This window comes from Alosa alosa, chromosome 17 (genome assembly GCF_017589495.1).
Source record: "Alosa alosa isolate M-15738 ecotype Scorff River chromosome 17, AALO_Geno_1.1, whole genome shotgun sequence".
NCBI lineage: Eukaryota > Metazoa > Chordata > Actinopteri > Clupeiformes > Clupeidae > Alosa > Alosa alosa.
The window spans coordinates 5,092,185-5,112,184 of NC_063205.1; the positions used below are offsets into that span (position 1 = coordinate 5,092,185).

A 20,000-nucleotide genomic window follows, 5' to 3' on the forward strand; every position below is an offset into this window, starting at 1 on the left:
GCTACACTGCCTGCTCTCTCTCTCTCTCACTCACTCTCAAAACACTGCGGACGGTCTCTGCCTCTCTTTGTTTAGTGAGAAAATCGAGGAGAGAGTTTGTGCTGGCTGTCTGCCTCGTGCTCCTCTGCCTCTGCTCCTCAAAGCCAAAACCCCTCCAGAAATTTGAGTCCCGTTCTTTTAGCCTTCCTCCCTCACTCAGATCAACAGGGATGAGGGAAAAGCTGCTACTCTGCTGAGAAGATGAGGGAGATAAATTGCCTGTGCATCAGGAGATCCTATCAGTGCCTGGCAAAGAGCGAGGGAGAATGAGAGACAAGCGAGGAGGGGAGAGAAGCGTGGAGAGAGAGAGAGAGAGAGAGAGAGAGAGAGAGAGAGGGAGGGAGGGAGAGAGGGAGAGAGAGGGAGGGAAGGAGGGAGGGTGGAATAGTATGAGAAAGAGAGATAGTAAGACTGCGAGCGGCGCCGCCTGGATCAGGTGACTAATTCTAGCCTATCATGAGCCTCGCCGAGCCCCAAGGTTGCTAAGGGTGTGCTTAGTTAGAAACAGCTCTTTTTTTATTAAAGAAGGAGAGGGGGGGGTATCAGCTCCAGTACTGTGGAGAGAAATTGCAGTCTCACATCACAAGACATCTACTCCCAGGCAGCTTGAGCAAATGACATGCATGGCACATTACCCACCTCTGTGTTATTTTATTGATTTTTTTTTAGATGTGGCCCGCCACTTCCTACATTTCTGCCTGACTCCCACTGGGACATGCGGCTCTGCATCATCAGCCCTCATCACTTACATGCTGATGTGCTGTGTCTGTGTTTAATCTCATAATCTCACAAGAACGAGTGAAAGAGAGAGAGAGAGAGAGAGAGAGAGAGAGAGAGAGAGAGAGAGAGGGAGAGAGAAAGAGGGGAGAGAGAGAGATCAGGTGCTCATAAATTTGTCTCTTTTTCCACACCACGGCGCCTCCTGGGACTCAATGTGTTGGGGGCAGATGCAGCGCAGGGCCCCCCAGTCTCAGCCTGTTCATTATTCATGTGACACGCGCACCCCAAAAACCCCCTCCACTAATAAGGCAGCGCACACCACAGGATTCATTTAACAGACATTAAATATTAAACAACGGCAAAAATAGACGCTGGCTCCACCAGAATAATGCAACCTCTAATGCAAGGAGTACACAGAGAAACAGTCTCTGGGCTGGATGAGAGAGGAGCAGAGGGCGTGTTAAGAGAGATTGATGGTGAAAGAGTGGGGAAAAAGCTGAGCTTTCATAAACCCACTTCATTAGCCTAGTTCCTGCCAGTGCAAACATGGCTATTGATTGGGCACTCCGAACAGATCGAGAAATGAAACAGCAGTGATGGTGACGGGGCGTCCGCGAGGCCAGAAGCCCGTCTGTGAAAGTGTGACAAACACAGAGGCCGGCCCACTCCCCCACTGCACACTTAGTGCCTTCGTTAGGACCACAAGGTTTCCATGATGCAATGGCTGGAAAGTGTCTCAGTGGAGAGAGATAGCAGGGGCTGATATGTGGAGAAATGCTCGGCTACAAATGCTTTTAAATGCACTTTTAAATGGAAACGAGCAGAAAAGATGTCATGGCAATGTTGTCAATTAGGAAAATATAGTCATTTTCCCCTCCCAAACCTGATAAATAAAGATCAAGTCTGTTTGTGCAAGTGTACTACACCAACCCCCCCCCCCAACTGAGTGTGAGTGTGAGAGATTCATTTTGCTGGGTACGCTAAACGAAATGACAGCTGATTCTCATTAGAAGCTCCACCTGGTGCCTTCTACAAGTGCTATCCAGAGCCAAACCTCCTCTGCTGCACCAGCAGACCAGCACATACAGTAGCTGTTGGAAATCAGTTGAACTCAGCTCTCTGAAAAGGACATGATTCTATGATATATATTCTTTATGAGTATATTACACCAGCCGTCTTGCTTGCCAGGTACACAAGTGTGTTTATGAGACATGGAACACTGTTTTTGATGTTTCTCTCATATATTCACAATGTGAACTCAAAATAATATTCCTCACATGACGTGGAATCAACAAACTTATGAATAAATTTGATTAGAGCCCACATATCATGGTGGAGGATCTGAAAGTTCGGTGGATGTTTAATGACACCATCTTTTCCACTTGGAGAAGCTCATCTATTATTGAAAGCCCAACACACAATTTAGCAAACATAGCTCAGCCATAGCACTGATGCCCACAACATGAAAATGAACACGCTCCAGCATGCCTCTTAATTCCTTTAGAGATTGTAACCTTTGAGCTGGAGAGAAATGTAAATCAAGGGATCAGGGGAGAGAATGAGAGAGAGAGAGAGAGAGAGAGAGAGAGAGAAAAGCACAAGCAAAAGAAATAAATAGGAAGAAGAGGAGAGAGAGAAAGAGACTAAGAAATAAAAACAGGAAAAACAACAAAGATAAGAAAGGATCAAAAGACAGCATAGGAGAAAGGGAGAGAGGAGAGGAGAGAGAAACGACACAACTGTGCTGTCACTTACACGTCTGAGTAGTCCTGTGTGCCTGCCACAAAGGGATCTACTTCAGATGGAAATATTAAAGAGCTCACGCATCAGTGGTGCTGTGGTGCACAGTGCATGGCTGTGTTTCCATAAACACTACTCCCTCAGTGACACGCTCCTGAGTTAATACCACTCTCTCTTGCGGCTTCCCCTGCACACTTTCATGCACGCACACACACACACATACACACACACACACACACACACACACACACACACACACACACACACACACACACACACACACACACAGGCTCCACTTGTTTGGCATTGTTAAGTGGAAAACATGGTTTTAAAGAGGCTGTGAAAACAGAAAATGCGGGAACAAGAGCTTGCAATCCCTTCGTGATCATCACACATTTTAGGGATGCTCCATATGTGCTAATGTTCCATAAGAATGTGCAGTGGATTATTCCAAACCATTCCATCTACACTGTTAACAACACACAAAAGGATCCCATCAAAGCCATGTGCAATAATATACAACAAAGCACAAGAATAGAGTTGCAGGTTTCAGCCAACACTCTTCAACATTATTTATCTTCTTGCCCTCTGCCGTGCAGGCCTGAGGTGGCCATGTTTTTCTTCTAATAGCCAGAGCATATAAATCCCATTCCTGAGGCCCATCCATAATGCAGCACTGGTGACTTTGTTATGAATTGCATAAGCCCCCTACTGCATGAGCGATGATCTAATGAGCCTGAGTGGGAATGTGTAAATAATGCATGATGAAATCTTTTCCCACAGGAGATTACGTCTAGTGTATAATACCATGAATCATTGCAAAAGCAACTACTTGTGCGTGGAGAGACTATAATATTGCATCATAATAGAACTGTATCATCACAGGCACTAATGTGTCAATATGTAGAATAACATGCAAACAAAGAGCATAATGAATTCTGTTGGTACTCGAAATCAACAGTACAATATGATTGTGACTACTGTGACTCAGGAACAGGTTGAAAATGTCGAGCGAAATGGGAAAAAAAAAGAGTAATGGCTTTGACATGTCCAATCATTCAACATCTCCACAGGTCTTTGGTGTAAGAGCAAGGTCTATGATCGTAAAAACTGAGACTACAGAAACTGACAGAGAGAGAAAGAGGAAAAGAGAGAGAGAGAGAGAGAGAGAGAGAGAGAGAGAGAGAGAGAGAGAGAGAGAGAGAGAGAGAGAATAATCAGTGAAAGAGAGTGAAGAGAAAAAAAAGAGGAGCAGTATAGAGACAGCAGAGAGGAGCAGAGCGCATGAGAGAAAGCACACTGCTAGTAAGATTTCCATGGCAACATTTAAGATATCTCATTGGTTCCTGTCGAGTGAGCTCCATTTTGTAAGTGAAGGCTTGTGCTGTGGATCTCAGAGTGAGATTAGCTCGTGACACGATTGACGGACAGCGCCCAGCGAGCCAGTGCCTTTGGGGGGAGAGGTTACACAGAACACTGCCCTGGAATTAGTCACATTAAGATTGCATTGTCACAGTGGCTAAATAGCTCCGTGCATGATCACACAAGGCCATCAGCCTGACATGTCAATCATCCCGCTAAGACCCACACAATGACACCTAATTACATCCACACTTACAACTCACTGTCAGGCAGAGAGATTGAGAGGATGGGTGGAGAAAAGAGAGAGAGAGAGAGGGCAGAGAAGAGGAGAGAAGAGGAGAGGAGAGAAGAGAGGATGAGCGGGTCGTGATAGACAGAATGAGACTCCAGACTACAACCACTGCAGTGCTCAGTGAAGACTTCAAAATCTCTTAAAAAACAAATCTACCTTTAACTATTCGAAACTAAACAATGTGTGAACACGTGATAAGCATTAAGCAGAGATTAAATTCAATAAGCCCTTTTTGCATAACCACGTCTAGTTGTCATTATAAACCCAATTTGTATGCCTGAAAACAAACAATGTGGAACAGTGGAACATGTTTACTAACAACTACAATTCCATTCCATAACCAGGGTCAGTATTTCAGACTGGAAAAATACTGTGGAAAGTGTAGATTTAGTTTGGCTCAGTTTACCTTTAAAAGAACACCTGGGCTACAACAGATAGACAGTGTAATACCCTAATACCCAACAGTGTAATACCCTACAATACCCTACATCTTATGAGGCCAGCTGCCTTCATGATATTATGTCTGAAGAACATCCCAGATGTAGGCTTATGGCATCCAACAGCACTTTACCAGCAGCCCTTTGAACAGTAACTCAACAGATATATATTGTGTGAAGCAGGTCAAATAATAATGGTTTTATTACTACTGTGAACTGCTTCATGTAGTTTTACTGTTTTAAGTGCACATGTAATGTTAACAGCTGAAAGCTCAGAATGAGCAAATCCAGTGTAACATGCTAGCAGGTGAGAGTATTTTTGTCTAAACAATGCTCAAGGCCAATTAAGCCTATTAGGCATTTGTTTCACTTCATTTATCAGTCTCATCTGTAATTAAAATACTGAAATGACACACCACCAGGTCCATCCAATCAGGTGCTCCATGCCCCATTAACCAGGCACGCCACCCAATCGCGGTGCAGCCCCCTTGGAGTGCTCCCAGGGCCTCGCTGATAAAGAACCAGGAAGTGACCCTCAGCGTGAGGAGGCCGCCGGGCGGTGCTCGAGTGAGAACCCCTCCTCTGCCCACTCCACAGGCCGGCCGCCCCTACGGGCACGTCTGAGTGGCCCTGTGCTGGCCGCTCCAAGGCCCCGCCGGCCTGTCTGAATGCTCTCAGCGCCGTCTGATGGAACTGATGGAGGGGTCCCATTCAGAACACATCAAAGCAGCCTGGACCCCCCTTCAGATAAAAGCACACACTCACACACTCAGATGCAGCCTTGACCTAGATAGCACAGATCACCATCTATTTTGATATGTCCTTGTGTGTATGCATTTACTTTTTTTTGTTCCTTTGTGCGTGTGTGTGTGTGTGTGTGTGTGTGTGGGTGTGTGTGTGTGTGTGTGTGTGTGTGTGTGTGTGTGTGTGTGTGTGTGTGTGTCGTGAGTAGGGGAGGGGGTTGTCAGCTCAAAGAGCATGCATTCTTGGTAATTTCATAAAGGAATATCAGATAGAAAGAAGCAGGTTTTGCCTAGATCCTTCACTACATGCTTGATCTGTGAAGCTGAGCTTCACATCAGGTTTGATCATTTGTGTCTTTGTTATGCTATCTCTGTTCTGGTTCAGTCGTGCTTGTCTGCCACAATGACAGCTCTGCCACCCATGGCTGGCCGGCCCGGCTGAAAGCAGAGATTAGACGGTCTCGGCGCATGCAGCCCAAACAGCGCCCGCGAGCGGCTCACTGACCTGTGGCGTGGGGGTCTGCTTGCCCTGCCGGTTGGACGCGGTGGTGGTGGTGATGTCGGACAGGGAGGGCGTGTGCGAGCGGTTGCCCGAGGCCGAGGCGCTGGACTGGGGTGTGATGGAGGAGGAGGGCATGTCGCCCACCAGCCTGGCGCTGCCGTCCACGCGCACGTTGGAGTCGCCCTCCGCCGCCATGTTCAGCACCTTCAGGCCGTTGTAGTAGAGGCCAGAGAGCTGGCCCTGGAAGGGCCGACTGCCCTGCTCCCAGCCGCCGATCTTGATGGTGGACTGGCTGTTGAAGATGGTCAGCTGCCGACCTGCGAGGAGACCAGAGTGTTCAAGAGCCCGGGGGCTGGCAAAGCAGCCCCACAGCACAGACACACGCACACACACACACACACACACACACACACACACACACACACACACACAGACACACACAGACACACACACACACACACAGACACACACACGCACACACACACACACACACACACACACCCACACAGACCCCCTCCCTCCCACCCCTCCATAAATCTGATGAGGGTAAGTCATGACCCCTAAATGCCGACAGCAACAACAGTAATTTATGACGATTGAATGAACTAGACGTTACATCATGTCAATCAATGAAGAGAATGAATGCACAAAGGCCTTGGAAAATAAATAAATAAAAACAAATGGTAAATAAATAAATAAATAAATAAATAATGCTGATTTGCTGAAAGGCCAACGTGTGAGCCTGTTTTTTTTTTTTTTTAAAGGAAGATCCGTCATTTAGTCAGCAAGTTCATTGGAGGAGGAAGCTAATGACAGGGAGGTTCATCACTCCTGCACCTCATTAGAGTGCTGGCACGATTGCCTTTCAGCAAGAGCCACGCGCCACAGAAATGAAAAAAGACTCAAGAGTGGATGTGGTGGAGAGATGATTGAACAGCTATGGGACACTTCACAAATGACTCCATGTGACAAGAACTGGACTCAAAAGAAACTGAGGAACAAAAATGAACAAACCCCTTAAAAACAGATGGATCGTTCCCAGAACAATCTACTACAGACATTTAAACAGCATGCATTCAAAAAGTATTTTGGCTCTGCTTTTATTAAACGTTTGTTAAAGGGACTTCATATCTGATGCCAAGAATCATTAAATCTATTTATGCAATTTATTCTGAGCTTTTTATTCTGCGCACTTTTCCAAAGTGAAATTAAATATGAAAACAGAAGTGTAATTGAAAGGCATGTGTAGCATTTACCATATGTACAAACAAATACTTTCTTGAACAGAAATAAATTCTTAGTTAATCATTTAGACTCTGCTGCTATAGAAATTACATTTTATTGTATTTTAATCGTACATATATTTTGCTCATATTTCAACTAACTTGAGAAACATTATCAGTATATTACCAGTCCCTTTAACCTGTGGTTAAATCTCATACTGATTACACAAACACATGTTGATTACTTCAAACACATTATTATACAATGAATAATATTACAAACTACATTTTTTTTAATTTAAAAGATTAGTTATACAGGGGATTTGACTTTTAGAGGGTTTATTTGTGATGCAAAATGTCACTGCTTATGATCAAATTATCTTTTTATTTGAAGTTTTAATCAGTGTTTTACCTTTGTCGAGTAGCCATTCGTCAACTACTCGACCGAGCCGATATGGGATTCGCTGTCTAGCAATCGCCAGTCGCTCGTTATCAATGTTGCCTTTAAAGTTTAAAGAGACATTTCAGGGGTTACAATCTGTAAGGTCAAAGGTTAAATGTTAAAACCTAAAACCTACAGCAAGATACTGCCTCCAGTTTTTTAAGTTTTGAAAAATTTGGAAAAGCAAAATTACAATACATATCATTAATAAAAGTCATATCTTTAACGTTAACTATTTAAGCAAACAAATTATATCTACATTAAAAGAATAGATGTTGAAGGTCCTGCTAAGCTTGTGAAGTTGAAAAAGTAAGCAAGAAAAATCACAAGTTTAAGCATTCATCTCAAATGTCTGCCAAAATAAAATGAAACTCATTTTAAAATACTTTTAGCAGATTTTTTCAACGTTTTATCCACTGCTCAATATATTTGTTTTATCTTTTTTTCAATAAACCAAATTTTATTCATCCAATTATATTTTAACGTCAAACACATCTTGCTGAGATAAAGCTCTTTTCACTCATTTCATTCCTTTTAAAGTATATTCTAGCATTAATTATCTGATCTGAGTAAAGTTACAGTAACTTCAGCATCAATCATTAATTAACCAAAAGGCAACAAGAGAAACAAGTGGCTGAAAACAAGAAGTTAAAACGTTTCATTACAGTTGTCATTGACAGAAAGGATCACACCCATTTGAATGGTTGAGAATGCATTGACAAAAGCTTTGACCCGGACAGATGACAGATATTTCTGCCCTTTTGACATCCCAGCATGCAGTGAGGTATACACACAGTGAAGGGCACAGCCAGGTTCCTCCCTACTAAAGGGAAGCTGGTTTCCAGCAGAAATTCTAATCAGGAGCTGAGGGTAAACTAGAGAGCTGTTTCTGTTTCTCCCTAAGGGGCTTTTGGAAGAACGCTTTCTCTGAATTTCACACCAGATGCTTTCGATGGAATGATTAATCGCCTGCTTTCTCAGTCACAGAGAGCGAGGCAATCTGTAGCTGAGGGGATAAGACCTTTCTTAGAATGAGAAGATCACCAGATAAAGGTGAGGAGGAGGAGGAGAGCCATTTGTCTTCTGTATGTTTCATTTGTTTAGAAAATACTCCCACATCAGTAAAATGATGCTAGAGATCAGAGATGCCCGCTATTCAGCTGGAAATGTCAGTTATAAAGTCATGCTACACTGAAGAGAGGCTATTGGACTGAATTTGTAAATAACTATCATTACACATGGGTCCATCATTTGCTCCACTTTGTCATCCACTTCTTTCATCTATTTTGAATTTGCATTTTTTGTGAGCCTCCAGCAGCATAGTCATCAGTGCCAAAAGTGATGCTTCAGGGTCCTCGACAGTGTTGGAGGCCAAAAAGACTGCCCAAACACTCTTTCAAATAGACAAAATGATCGAGATAGATAGAATCATTTGTCTTAAAGCGCGCAGTCTGGCAGTAAGGGCATCTGTGGTCAGTCTGTGGTCATCCTGTGTAAATGCTTGTACCGTGCTGCAGAAATGGATGTGGATGCAGCAGGGGTTGGTGCAGAGGCAAAAGCCACCTGTGCCGTCATTGCCATTGTGTGCAGACCCCGACTGGGCACGCGCTCATGTACGCTCATGCCTCCCGTAATCAGCAGACAAAGGAGGCGCCCCGCTCCGCCCAAATGAGGGCTGTTAGCGCAGCACAGCCACGCGGCAGGGGAGGAGCCCAATCAGGAGGGCGATTGGAGTCGGGAGTGGGAAGGGAAAGACACGCACGCAGAGGCACTTACACACACACACGCACGCACGCACGCACACACACACACACACACACACACACAGACACGCACGCACGCACGCACGCACACACACACACACACACACAGACACGCACGCACGCACGCACGCACGCACGCACACACACACACACACACACACACACACACACACACACACACACACACACAGACACACAGACAGACAGAGCAGTTTGTGTGTATGAATAAGCCAGCAATAGTTAAGAAAAAAGGACTTATGCCCTCTGGCTCCGATCCATGCAATGTGTGTGTGTGTATGTGTTTTAGACGGGAGGGGTGCAAAAGAGAGTCTGCCATCTCACATCTTGACTGCAGTATAGTTGTTGCAGTGAGATGAAACTCTACACTCTAAATGAGGGGTAGGCAAACAGTCACCGAGATTACTCTGTTTTATCAAAATGGGAAGCGATACGAACGTAACATTTACTGAATTATTAAACAGCATGGCAAATAGAACAAATGTTACACTGGGAATTTATGTCAGATTGCAGAAATACAGAAACAAGTCATTCTTATCTCTGGTTCTTGGCTTGTCTCTGCCTGTTCATTTTAATTGCTTTGGTTTAATCACCACGTTTTTTCACCCGCAGCCTAGTCAATCAGGCCGAGATTAAAACGAAAGAGCCATGCGTCATTTCTTTCGTTTTTAAAATATTTGCAGTACTTGTGGAAAAGTTTGGAAATGCTTGTCAGTATTCAAAAGCTTAGGACAGTTTGAAATGTCCCTTATACACACTTTAGTCTGCAGTTATACTAAGCTCTGAACCCCAGAAGTGCCTACAAGAGAAACATGTCATGTAAAGACTGACAGTGTGCAATGGAGTTTTTTGTCCAAGTGTCACTGCTTTGTCATGCCCAGATAGGTCACTGACACGTCATGGTCAGGAGACACAACATTCAGTCTACAGCTTTAGATCCTGTCAGAATTATCAATAGGTACCTTACAAACAAATGTACTGCCTGTGTGTATATGACTGTGTTATTGATTTATGAGATTAAAAACGACTTGCGGATCTGGAATCTCTGTCAAATCATGCTCATCACATCAAGTGCATAATTTTTATGTCATAAGCGGGTAGGACTGTGCCTACAGCATGAATGTATTAAGATGTACATATAGCCATACGGACTCGTGATTGGCATATTCTGGGATTGCTGCTGGGATGTCAGCTCTCTTGTCAAGCTTTTGTCAGGGCTTCTCGGATGGCTCGGCCTCTGACATTTCAAGACACTCAAAGCCCTGGGGCCATCACCACGGCTGGCATTTAAAAGGATACCAGGGTCGGGAAGAGAGCTGAGCCAAAGCTTTCAAAAAACACACTTTTGTCTGTAAGCAACCATTTTATTTACTTGTGCTGGTATCCTGTCCAGTTGGCGGGCATCTGTAAACCGGCCAGCAGGTAAATCTGTCTGCTCTAAAGGCAGGACAGTGGGACAAGAGAGGGCCGAGGGGACTTACCTGTGGGGTAGCGCTCTATCACGGGCAGGTCGTCCACCTGTAGGGTGGCGTTGCCACCACTCCGCGTAAAGCGAACTATGTGGTACTTCCCATCATTTACAAACTTTGAAGGCTCCTCAATGTTAATGTCATGTGTGCCCACATTAAACACCACTCGGACATTGCCCTTCTCCTGTATTTAGAGAGAGAGAGAGAGAGAGAGAGAGAGAGAGAGAGAGAGAGAGAGAGAGAGAGAGAGAGGGGGAGGAAGAGAATCAAAAGAGAAAATAAATTATAGAATTTATTTAGAATGACATAAATTTGACTTTTGGTGAGTTATACAGCAACATATCATACTGTTGACATAAATCAAGTGAAAACCCCATGAATGTCTAATGTGTCAGTGTAGACTGTGTGGGGATCAGGGTGACATGCGTGTTCAGTATACCACAGTCAGCCATCATCCAGCAGAGAGCAGCTCACTGTGTGTCAGATCTCTGAGCTGCCCACAGCAGTGACAGGGACTGGACGTCTCAGTGGACGTCAGATCAGCCTGTACTGTCACTGGCCGTGGCTATGCATCACATTCAAACTCCCCTGCGTGACACAGTCAAGCATCACTCTATCAACTAACACTCGATTTTTTCCCTTAAGAAAGACGGAATGATTTTGTTTTCTGCGGATGAAATGGTCTAGCATTTGTTTTGGCTCATCATAAAGTCAATTCCCTTTGGGCTGTTGGTCGGATTTGTCTCTCCTTAGATGGACTCTCCCATGATGCAGCAGTAGACCAGGAAGGAAGTCTCCTAAACTATGTCTAATGAAGGGTAACTGTGGTGTTTGCGGCATGTTTACACAGTATTAGTGAGCGCCCGATGAATAATGGTCTGACTAATTTGCATGGGTTCTGCTGTCTGAGCTCAAGCTGTTCTCCCGGAGCCATGAGGGCCCTCTGCTCCATGCCTGTCCAGCGGACTGGTCAGAGTACCTGTGACACTTATCAAAATGACACCAGAGTGGCAGAATATAAATATTAAACACCTGCTCTGAATCATCGTGTTAAAGTTAGGATTATTAGATTATTATATAGTAAATTAAACTGATAGCCATGTGGTTCGTCAATGATGTAGTCCCCCCCTGCCCCCACGTCCTTGATGACACTCAAGCATGACTGCCCCACTTTCAGTCGGCGGAATATCCAGTCCTATTCCAACAGAAGTTCACGATAAATCCTGCTTGGTGGGACCTAATGAATTGCTTATTAAGATGTAATTGATCTGAATGAACAGGCAAAGGTGTCTGCTGATGAAGCTCAAGGGCTCCTTTACAGTCTACTGAACATGCTTTGACACACAGACACAGACAATGGTGCGCGCACACACACACACACACACACACAATGAATCTAAATAGAGAGGTGTATGGGTATGGTATAGAGAACTCCAGGGGGAAATTGTCCTGAAAATATAGATTCCTCTCCTAATTTCTCATTTCATTCTTGAGAATGGCAAGAAGTTGTCTGTGGTGAGAGAGGCTTGTTGCAGTACACCCTTATACCAGTAGATGGCCACACACTGTAATTATTGCTTGGTTAACAAATCATCCAAATGAATACACAATATTTAAAAGGAAAACAGCAAATCAATATCAGCTTCACATCCAGCCATACTCTCCAACTCATTCCCTTCGGTGCATTTCCTATTCTTAACAAAAACACAGTGTGCACAGGAAGTAAAATCAGAAATCTGCGATTAGACAAGTGACGAACAAACAGTATGGTGCAATTGTATACAGTACATGCTTATTTAACACAATCTATTCCTTAGTATTGTAACGCAATTGCAGGTCAAATTACATATCTTTGAGCACAATCAGAAAAAAGTGTGTGCTGTGTATGGTCATTTCAGAAAATGGTTACTATGGTGACAGTGGTGAATCGACTCTGATATTTGGCCTACATGAGTAATAAATGATCACTGTTATGCCCCATCAGTTCTGATACTCTAATACAGGTATTACTGGACTGTGGCAGCCCGTGTGTGTGCATACATCAAAGTGACTCCTCAAACAATAAATGAGTGAAGACTGCCCACTGCTGTAATGAGGTCATCTGTGAGACAGGAGAACTAAGGCAGACAAGCCAGCTCACCTAAATCCACTCAAAAATTAGTCCCTAACTTACAGGCGCCACATATTTTAGCAGCACGTCTGACAACACACCAGGAGTCCTCTGTCCTGCATCCGGTCCCCTGTGTAACGGTGTCCTAGATTTCCTGGGTTTTACACGGGAAACAGTGAGAAAAAAGCTCCTAGAACTACCTTGAGGGGAAGCCATGAATAGGAGGCGGAGAGAAGGCACAGTGTCTAGAGGTACAGGCCAATCAGCAGCTCCAGCCTGCTTTGGACTCCTTGGACTCCTGCACTGCTAAACAAAATCAGTCATGATGGCAAAGAGTGCTAGAGGCCACTACAAATATGATGCCGACCGAACCACTGGAGATTACTAGGACAAATGTCCAGCCCACTAAAGCCACATCCCCAATGACATCCCAGACCAAAAACACCAGCTATAAATGTGGCTCACAAGGTTAGGTTCATGCAGTAAGCAAGACTATAAAAACAACACATAAAAATCTATGGAAGATATGGTTTAACACGTATTGCACCCTCCTACAACCTATACAGCCCTTTGTGCCATAAGGAATTATGTTATAGGATAGAATTGCTTCTTGGAGTTAAAGTGTTTTTATCGACCAAATGGAATCTAACAGCAAAGACAGCTGCTATGATATGTGCACCATTAGATACCACATCAGCCAAAGTAGGTCATAGTCACAGTCTACGCTTGTCTCTGCCTCATTTGGAATTTGTGAAATGTCCAAAAAAAAGTGGTGAAACATCTTTTGCTCATTAATAATGCACTTTACTCACAACACTTACTCATCTCGTTAAATATTTCACTCGGTGCCATGTAAAGCCAAAGCTGGGTTCTGACAGAGAGGGAGAGAGACCTAAAGACTGCCCCTCCCTTCCCTTCCATTCTATTCCCTTCGCTAGCCCATAATAACCACCAACCCCCCTCCCTGACAGCAATTCAAAATGCAATAAAATAATAGAACAGGAGTCTTTCCGAACATCATTAAGAGTTGTTATGACAGGACTGTGGCTCTACTGGGCCTCCACTATTCCAGTGGGCAATTAGGAAGACAAGCAGAGAGCTGGACTGACTGACATCCACAATTACACTGGCGCAGCACGAGCCTCCCCTCTCTATGGGCTCAATGAACTCCATCACTGTGGGATTTCAAACGCACAAATGCCAGACGAGGTTGGAATTCCTAACACCACACAGCGCCATAAAGCTTTTCCCTCTACCAGCGGGGGGGAGGGGCAACAGTGGGCACCATACTGTACAAGTACGCACCACAGTGAAAGAAGCGGACAGTCAGGACACCGGGGTTTGGGATATTATTGTGCAGTACTGGTTGGGAGTTAGCACTATAATAAACAGAGAGTTCCAACAGAGCCCTCCAAACCCCAGGCTTAGGCTATCTGATTGGTCTCAGGTGACACCCTGTGGCTCAGTGATGTTTGTGGAGGTCTCTGCTGCCTCAGGATAGGGGACTTTGAGCGGGTTTGAGTGCATGCCTTTGAGCGCTATTTTTTCAATAAGGGCAGCCTTAATTACAGTGTATGACAACACATGACATGCTGCTGTGGCGATGTCACACTGTCACCCAGTCTCCTGGTGTTTCCCAACAGATGTGGACGAAAAGCGCCTCAGGTTTGTTCACAAATGATACCACCCAATTTAACCGAGGACTGGCGCCCTTGCTGGAGGTATCATTAAAGTGGATGTGACAGGGGAATATGAGGTTTACGGTGCAATACATGTATTTTAAAGTGTTGATTTTCTCTGTACAGCAATTTCCCACAGAGCAGGAATGAAATGCATTTCCCTCTTGTGGGATTTTGAAAACATGAACTGGTTCAGTTTGCAGTGAGCTGCATCTATATTGGGTTTTGGGGTCATTTCCATTCAACTTGATGGAGTGAGCAGCATTCTTATCATTCTGACACCTTCCACTCAACAATGTGAATTGAAGGAGACGCGCAAACATATTCCCAGCACATAGCACCCCTCTCACTTGAATACAGAAATAAGCGGTTGGGCTGCTGTATAATGCATGGGCTCCGAAATACAGTCTTGGCATGTAGAAGTGCATGTTTTGATATATAGTACTCCGGAGGGAGGCTGGTGTGTGTGTATGTGTAAGCATGTGTTTATTTGTCTGTGTGTGTGTGTGTATGTGGGGGTGAGGTAGTTTGCACTATAAGCATTTTTCCTGCCGTTTTGCTCTTGTTCGCCTCTCCTCTCCGAGTAGGTTGAGACCATACATCTCTGCTTTGGCAAGAGCAGGTTTCCCGCTCTAAAGTGACTGAAAATAACCCTGCGTGTCCTAGTTCCTCTGACCCTGAAAAACCACTTAAAAAAAAATAAAAATAAAAAATGAAATCAGACAATTATAAAATCGATAACAAAAAAGGGATCTGAAGGGGAATTATGTCTGCATTATTCATATTGTCCTCCTCTGCAGTTGAGATGCGGAGTGGAGAGAGGAGGCGCTGGGGGGAGGATGAAAGGCCTGGAGATGAGGTGCTGGCTCCAACACGCACGGCTCTCCCTCAGTCCTGGAGACACAGGCACAATTCCTCGGCTATTTTTACGCTTGAGTCTCCTGAGCCCCTCACTGTTTCAATAGATGCTTCTTCCTCCAGATCAGCCATTGTTTTAGGTGGCATGGCACCAGCGATCTGACAGCTATTTGTCTGTTTTGTTGGGCTGGCAGAGGATTGAGGTGTGATTGTTCCCATCACTACTCCAGCCCATGACGCCAAGAGGAGGATCAGTGAACGGGGATAGCAAAACTGTGTCGGACTTATTCTCTGTAGCATGTGTGACTTATTCTCTGTAGCATGTGTTTGTTGATACAAATATAATGAAATATCAACTCCCTGACATGAAACATACAGCAAATGAAAAATATAAAACATTATGCTAATCGGAAATAAGAATAATCTTAATGGAAATAAGTGAATCACATTCACTGTGTGCGTCCTGTTTTGGTGCAGACAAAATGGCAGCAGTGAGAAGTTGTGGACGAGAGAGAGAAAGTGAGAGGTGGAGGGGAATACAGTAGATCTGATGGGATGATGAGCCTTGCGCTAGGACATGGTCTCATTTACACACCTGCCAATGGGTTCGGCTCACTGTGCCTCTGTGAAACATCCAATCTCTCTCTCTCTCCCTCTCTCTCTGTATCTCTCTCTCTCTCTCTCTCTCACACACACACACACCCCTCCATTGACCAGTGTATTAAAACAGCTGTAGAATGCTTGGCACTGAGAGTGTAAGGTCGGTGAGCGCCAAGCATTTGGATTCTCTCCAGGGTGATAATGACTTGGCTTTTACCCAGCATGGTCCCTGCCTCCTTGTCTTCGGCTATCTTGTAAGTTCTGTGTGTGTGTGAGCATGTGTGTGTGTGTGTGTGTGTGTGTGTGTGTGTGTGTGTGTGTGTGTGGCTGCCACATCCTGGCACTGTCTCCATTCTGCCCCAGTGGTAATGCTGCTATAGAGATATTAAAGTGGTGGCCATGTGCCGGAGCAGCTGGCAAACACTGAGCTGGAGGTGGGGTGGGGTGGTGGTGGGCTGGTTGGGTGACAGGCTACATCATTAGCCTCTCGCTCAACCTTGTAAATATGGCTGTGAGGAGAGACCGTGTCCCCCTGCCCCGCCTCTCCCCCTTCACCACTGGAGCTCTGAACACTCCTTTACTACACAAACCTGGAATGAGACATGTACACACAGGTCGCCATCAGGCCACCCAATTACATCACTTTCACCTGCATTGCTCTCTCTCTCTCTCTCTCTCTCTCTCTCTCTCTCTCTCTCCCCCTCTGGTCTACATCTCCTCCTACCTACTGCTTTGGCTTCCTTCCTTTACTCCTTTACCATCAGCCTCATTCCCATCTCTCTCCCCCTTTCTCTGTCCTCCATCTCTCTCTCTCCATCTCTCTCTCTCTCTCTCTTCTCCCTCCTCTGGTGGGGCGGTGATTACTACTGAGGGATGACTAATGATGCTGCTTGCCCACTGACAGTGATGGGAGGAGATGAAATGAACTCAGTCAGAAGCGTTTAGGGTCATCCGTGTCCACCAACTCGCCTAATGCTCTCAGCTCAAACAAATTAGGCCACGGAAGGCGACTCCTGCGCCACTCGCCATGATACAAGGTCCACCTTCTGCAGGAGCGGGAAACCTGAGGATGACGGACACACAACAGGCCACCTGTTACATCAGTGATAGGGTTACAGGCAACCCACCTGTGTAAGGGAGCTCCAGATCACTCTACTCACATATCATTAGGAACAGACCCTCTGTGGAGATTGCTGTCTCTCAATGTTAGACACAACGAAATACCTCCAGTGCTTACTAAAACTGTTTTAAATGAGTGTTTACATTGTATCTTAAGAGATGTGTCTTACAGGTTTTATGCCATCACTGTTATGACAGATCATCAAAAGAAACACATTTACCTCGTCCACACCAATGAACATTTTGTTTGTTGGATTTATTATAGTGGATGGAATCCACTATCTTGAAATCTCCTGGCTTCTTATTATTATTATAACCTTTTCTTTTTACTTTTTCAAGAATGAATGTGACTCTAACCGCTTAACGTACAGACATGTTGAAATAACCGTTCTGAAGGTCTGGAGTGGGGCAAGAGAGTTATTATTTCAGATTTATACTGTTTATACTTTTTGAGAAATAGGGGATTAAAAATGTTAAAAAGCTCATTTTTCCCTCATAGACTTGAATGGCTGTGATGTCATAATGGCCTAAAGCCAGCTGCGCTCGTTAAGCTCCCAGAGTAGTTCCCGCTTTAACCTTCTCTGGTTCCCGGGCTAATCAGAACACTGGCACAGGTGTCACCTGTGAATCCAACTGTCTCAGCATCTAATGCATACAATCTGGCGCTCCCTAAAACTACACATCCTGTTTAAGTGTTTCCTGTGTGTCAAAATAAAAGTCACAGCCATATCTCATGCTTTGCACATTATATCTCCAGAACGGCTTGATGCATATGCTTCAAATTTGGTACAAGTGTTTGTATGGACTCAAAGATGAAGTGAGTTGATGTTGGAGGTCAAAGGTCAAGTCCATGAATACTCTGAGTGTGATATCTCAAGAATGCCTTGTCATACATGCCTGAAATTTGGTATGAGTGTTTATATGGACTCAAAGATGAAGTGAATTGATGTTGGAGGTCAAAAGTCAAATGTCAAGGTCAAAAACACCTTGAGTGTTATATCTCAAGAACGCCTTGACACACAAGGTTTTTTGGTACGAGGGTTTGTATGAACTCAAAGATTAAGTGATTTAATGTTTTTTTCCAGGAATTTCCCCACCAACTTTAAGCCAGCAGCTTTCCATCCACTATTGTAATTCCTCTGGCATTACATTTCTAGTTTGTATTGTAATGTGAACACCAGCTGCATATGAATGAATTGTGTTAAATCAACACAGAATTTATCTTTAAATGTAGAAAGTAAAGAGACAAGACCACTTCAAAAGTTCAGCAACAGGACTGTTTGCTTTAGAGTGCTGAGAATAAGCATGTCTGGCTTGGTAGCTGGCCATGATCATGAGTAACACATAGCAAGGATTGCGTGTGAGCAATGTCCACTAACGCCCAGATGGATATGGGGTCATTTAAGCTTAGAGAAGAATGGGAGGAAGTGTGTTACATACAGTAGTAAACTTTGTTTAAAAAACTTTGTTTAAAAAAATTTAATCTGCATTATTAAAATGAAATGTTTAGTTTAGTTAATTAAATTAGTTTAGTTAATTTGACAATCCATCTTGTCATCAGAATGAGTTGATACTGAATTTTGACACATCAGTGTGATGTATAAAATCCTGCCTGCCTTTTGGAATGACCAATATGTAAAAGCAGTGAAACACAAAAAAGGTTCATGGAGTTAATTTCATGGTTTTATCAACAGACACTCAATGATACTTGAAGCTATTAAATGTGTGTGAATGTTTGTGTGTGTGTGTGTGTGTGTGTGTGTGTGTGTGTGTGGGTGGGGGGCTGCAGAGTTGAAGTAATTTAACTCTCCCACGCACATGAGTATTGTAGCTGAATGTGGCTAATTGGTGGGCTGACTGGCAGCATGCTCTGGAACAGGAGGTGATGGTGCATTAATGCCCTCTGATGTCTAAAACACACCTAATAGCCCACAGTAATCCCATTCAAATATTAGGTGCATGCATGCCATCTTCCCCTCACACATTAATAGGATTCACAGTCATTACACCAAATCTATCACAGCCAGTAAATACCATACAAATCAATAAAACAATACATTCAATTAAAGAATTAATCACTGCCAGTCCATACATACTCTTTTCATGCATGTATAATGTCCATGAGCACGGTAATAGGATCACTATTAAAGGCATTATGTAAAAGTCTATTACATACATAGCTCTTGCATAAGGCTTCGGGACTGTCTCAAGCCTTTCTCCTTCACTGATCACTGATCTGAGATCAGACTGCAGTCAGCTAAGTCGCGATGAGGCAGGAGATCTATATGAGGTCTGGCTGAGAGGAAGGGATCAGTGATCAGTGGCTCAGAGGAGGAGAGGAGAGGCAGTCGGCACCAGAGCCAGCCTCCTCTCCTCCACAGCACGCCATGGAGCAGGCAGAACTCCCAAATCAATTAACCTTCTTAATGATCCATCAGTAATGTACCAGTGCCTCTTAATGAAACACACCTGCACTTCAACACAATTCTCATCTACACGCCTATGATGGATACCTACTCCTACTCCAACAGACACACACACACACACTCTCTCTCTCTCTCTCTCTCTCTCACACACACACACACACACACACAAACACAAACACACACACACACACACACACACAGACACACACAGACACACACACACACACACACACACACACACACACACACACACACACACACACAATTGAACATGGTCAGCAGCTCTGTACTTGTGACATGCTGCGAGCACACTGCACACTGCTCAGGCAGACGTGGGGGGTTGAGAGCCTGACACGTCCCTCTGTGAGCAGCAGCAACAGCAGCAGCCCTGCACCCACCCAGCCAGAGGAGTCATTACCTCATGGAGCCACATCAACACATCCACCCACACACACACA

At 44.4% G+C, this 20,000-nt stretch overlaps 1 protein-coding gene across 18 annotated transcripts in view; it reads right to left on the bottom strand.

Annotated features, from left to right (window-relative positions):
• Positions 1 to 20,000, bottom strand: part of nrxn1a (neurexin 1a) — a 141,432-nt gene that overhangs the window by 11,143 nt on the left and 110,289 nt on the right. For 13 of the 18 annotated variants that reach the window (XM_048267748.1, XM_048267744.1, XM_048267743.1 and 10 more), the window contains 3 exons: positions 10,763 to 10,934; positions 7,471 to 7,560; positions 5,839 to 6,152 (listed from right to left, as the gene is read on the bottom strand). In XM_048267748.1, the coding sequence (XP_048123705.1) occupies positions 5,839 to 6,152; positions 7,471 to 7,560; positions 10,763 to 10,934 (576 nt within the window). The remainder of the gene's footprint in view (positions 1 to 5,838; positions 6,153 to 7,470; positions 7,561 to 10,762; positions 10,935 to 20,000) is intronic. The other 5 variants (XM_048267752.1, XM_048267754.1, XM_048267755.1 and 2 more) reach the window with 1 other exon arrangement.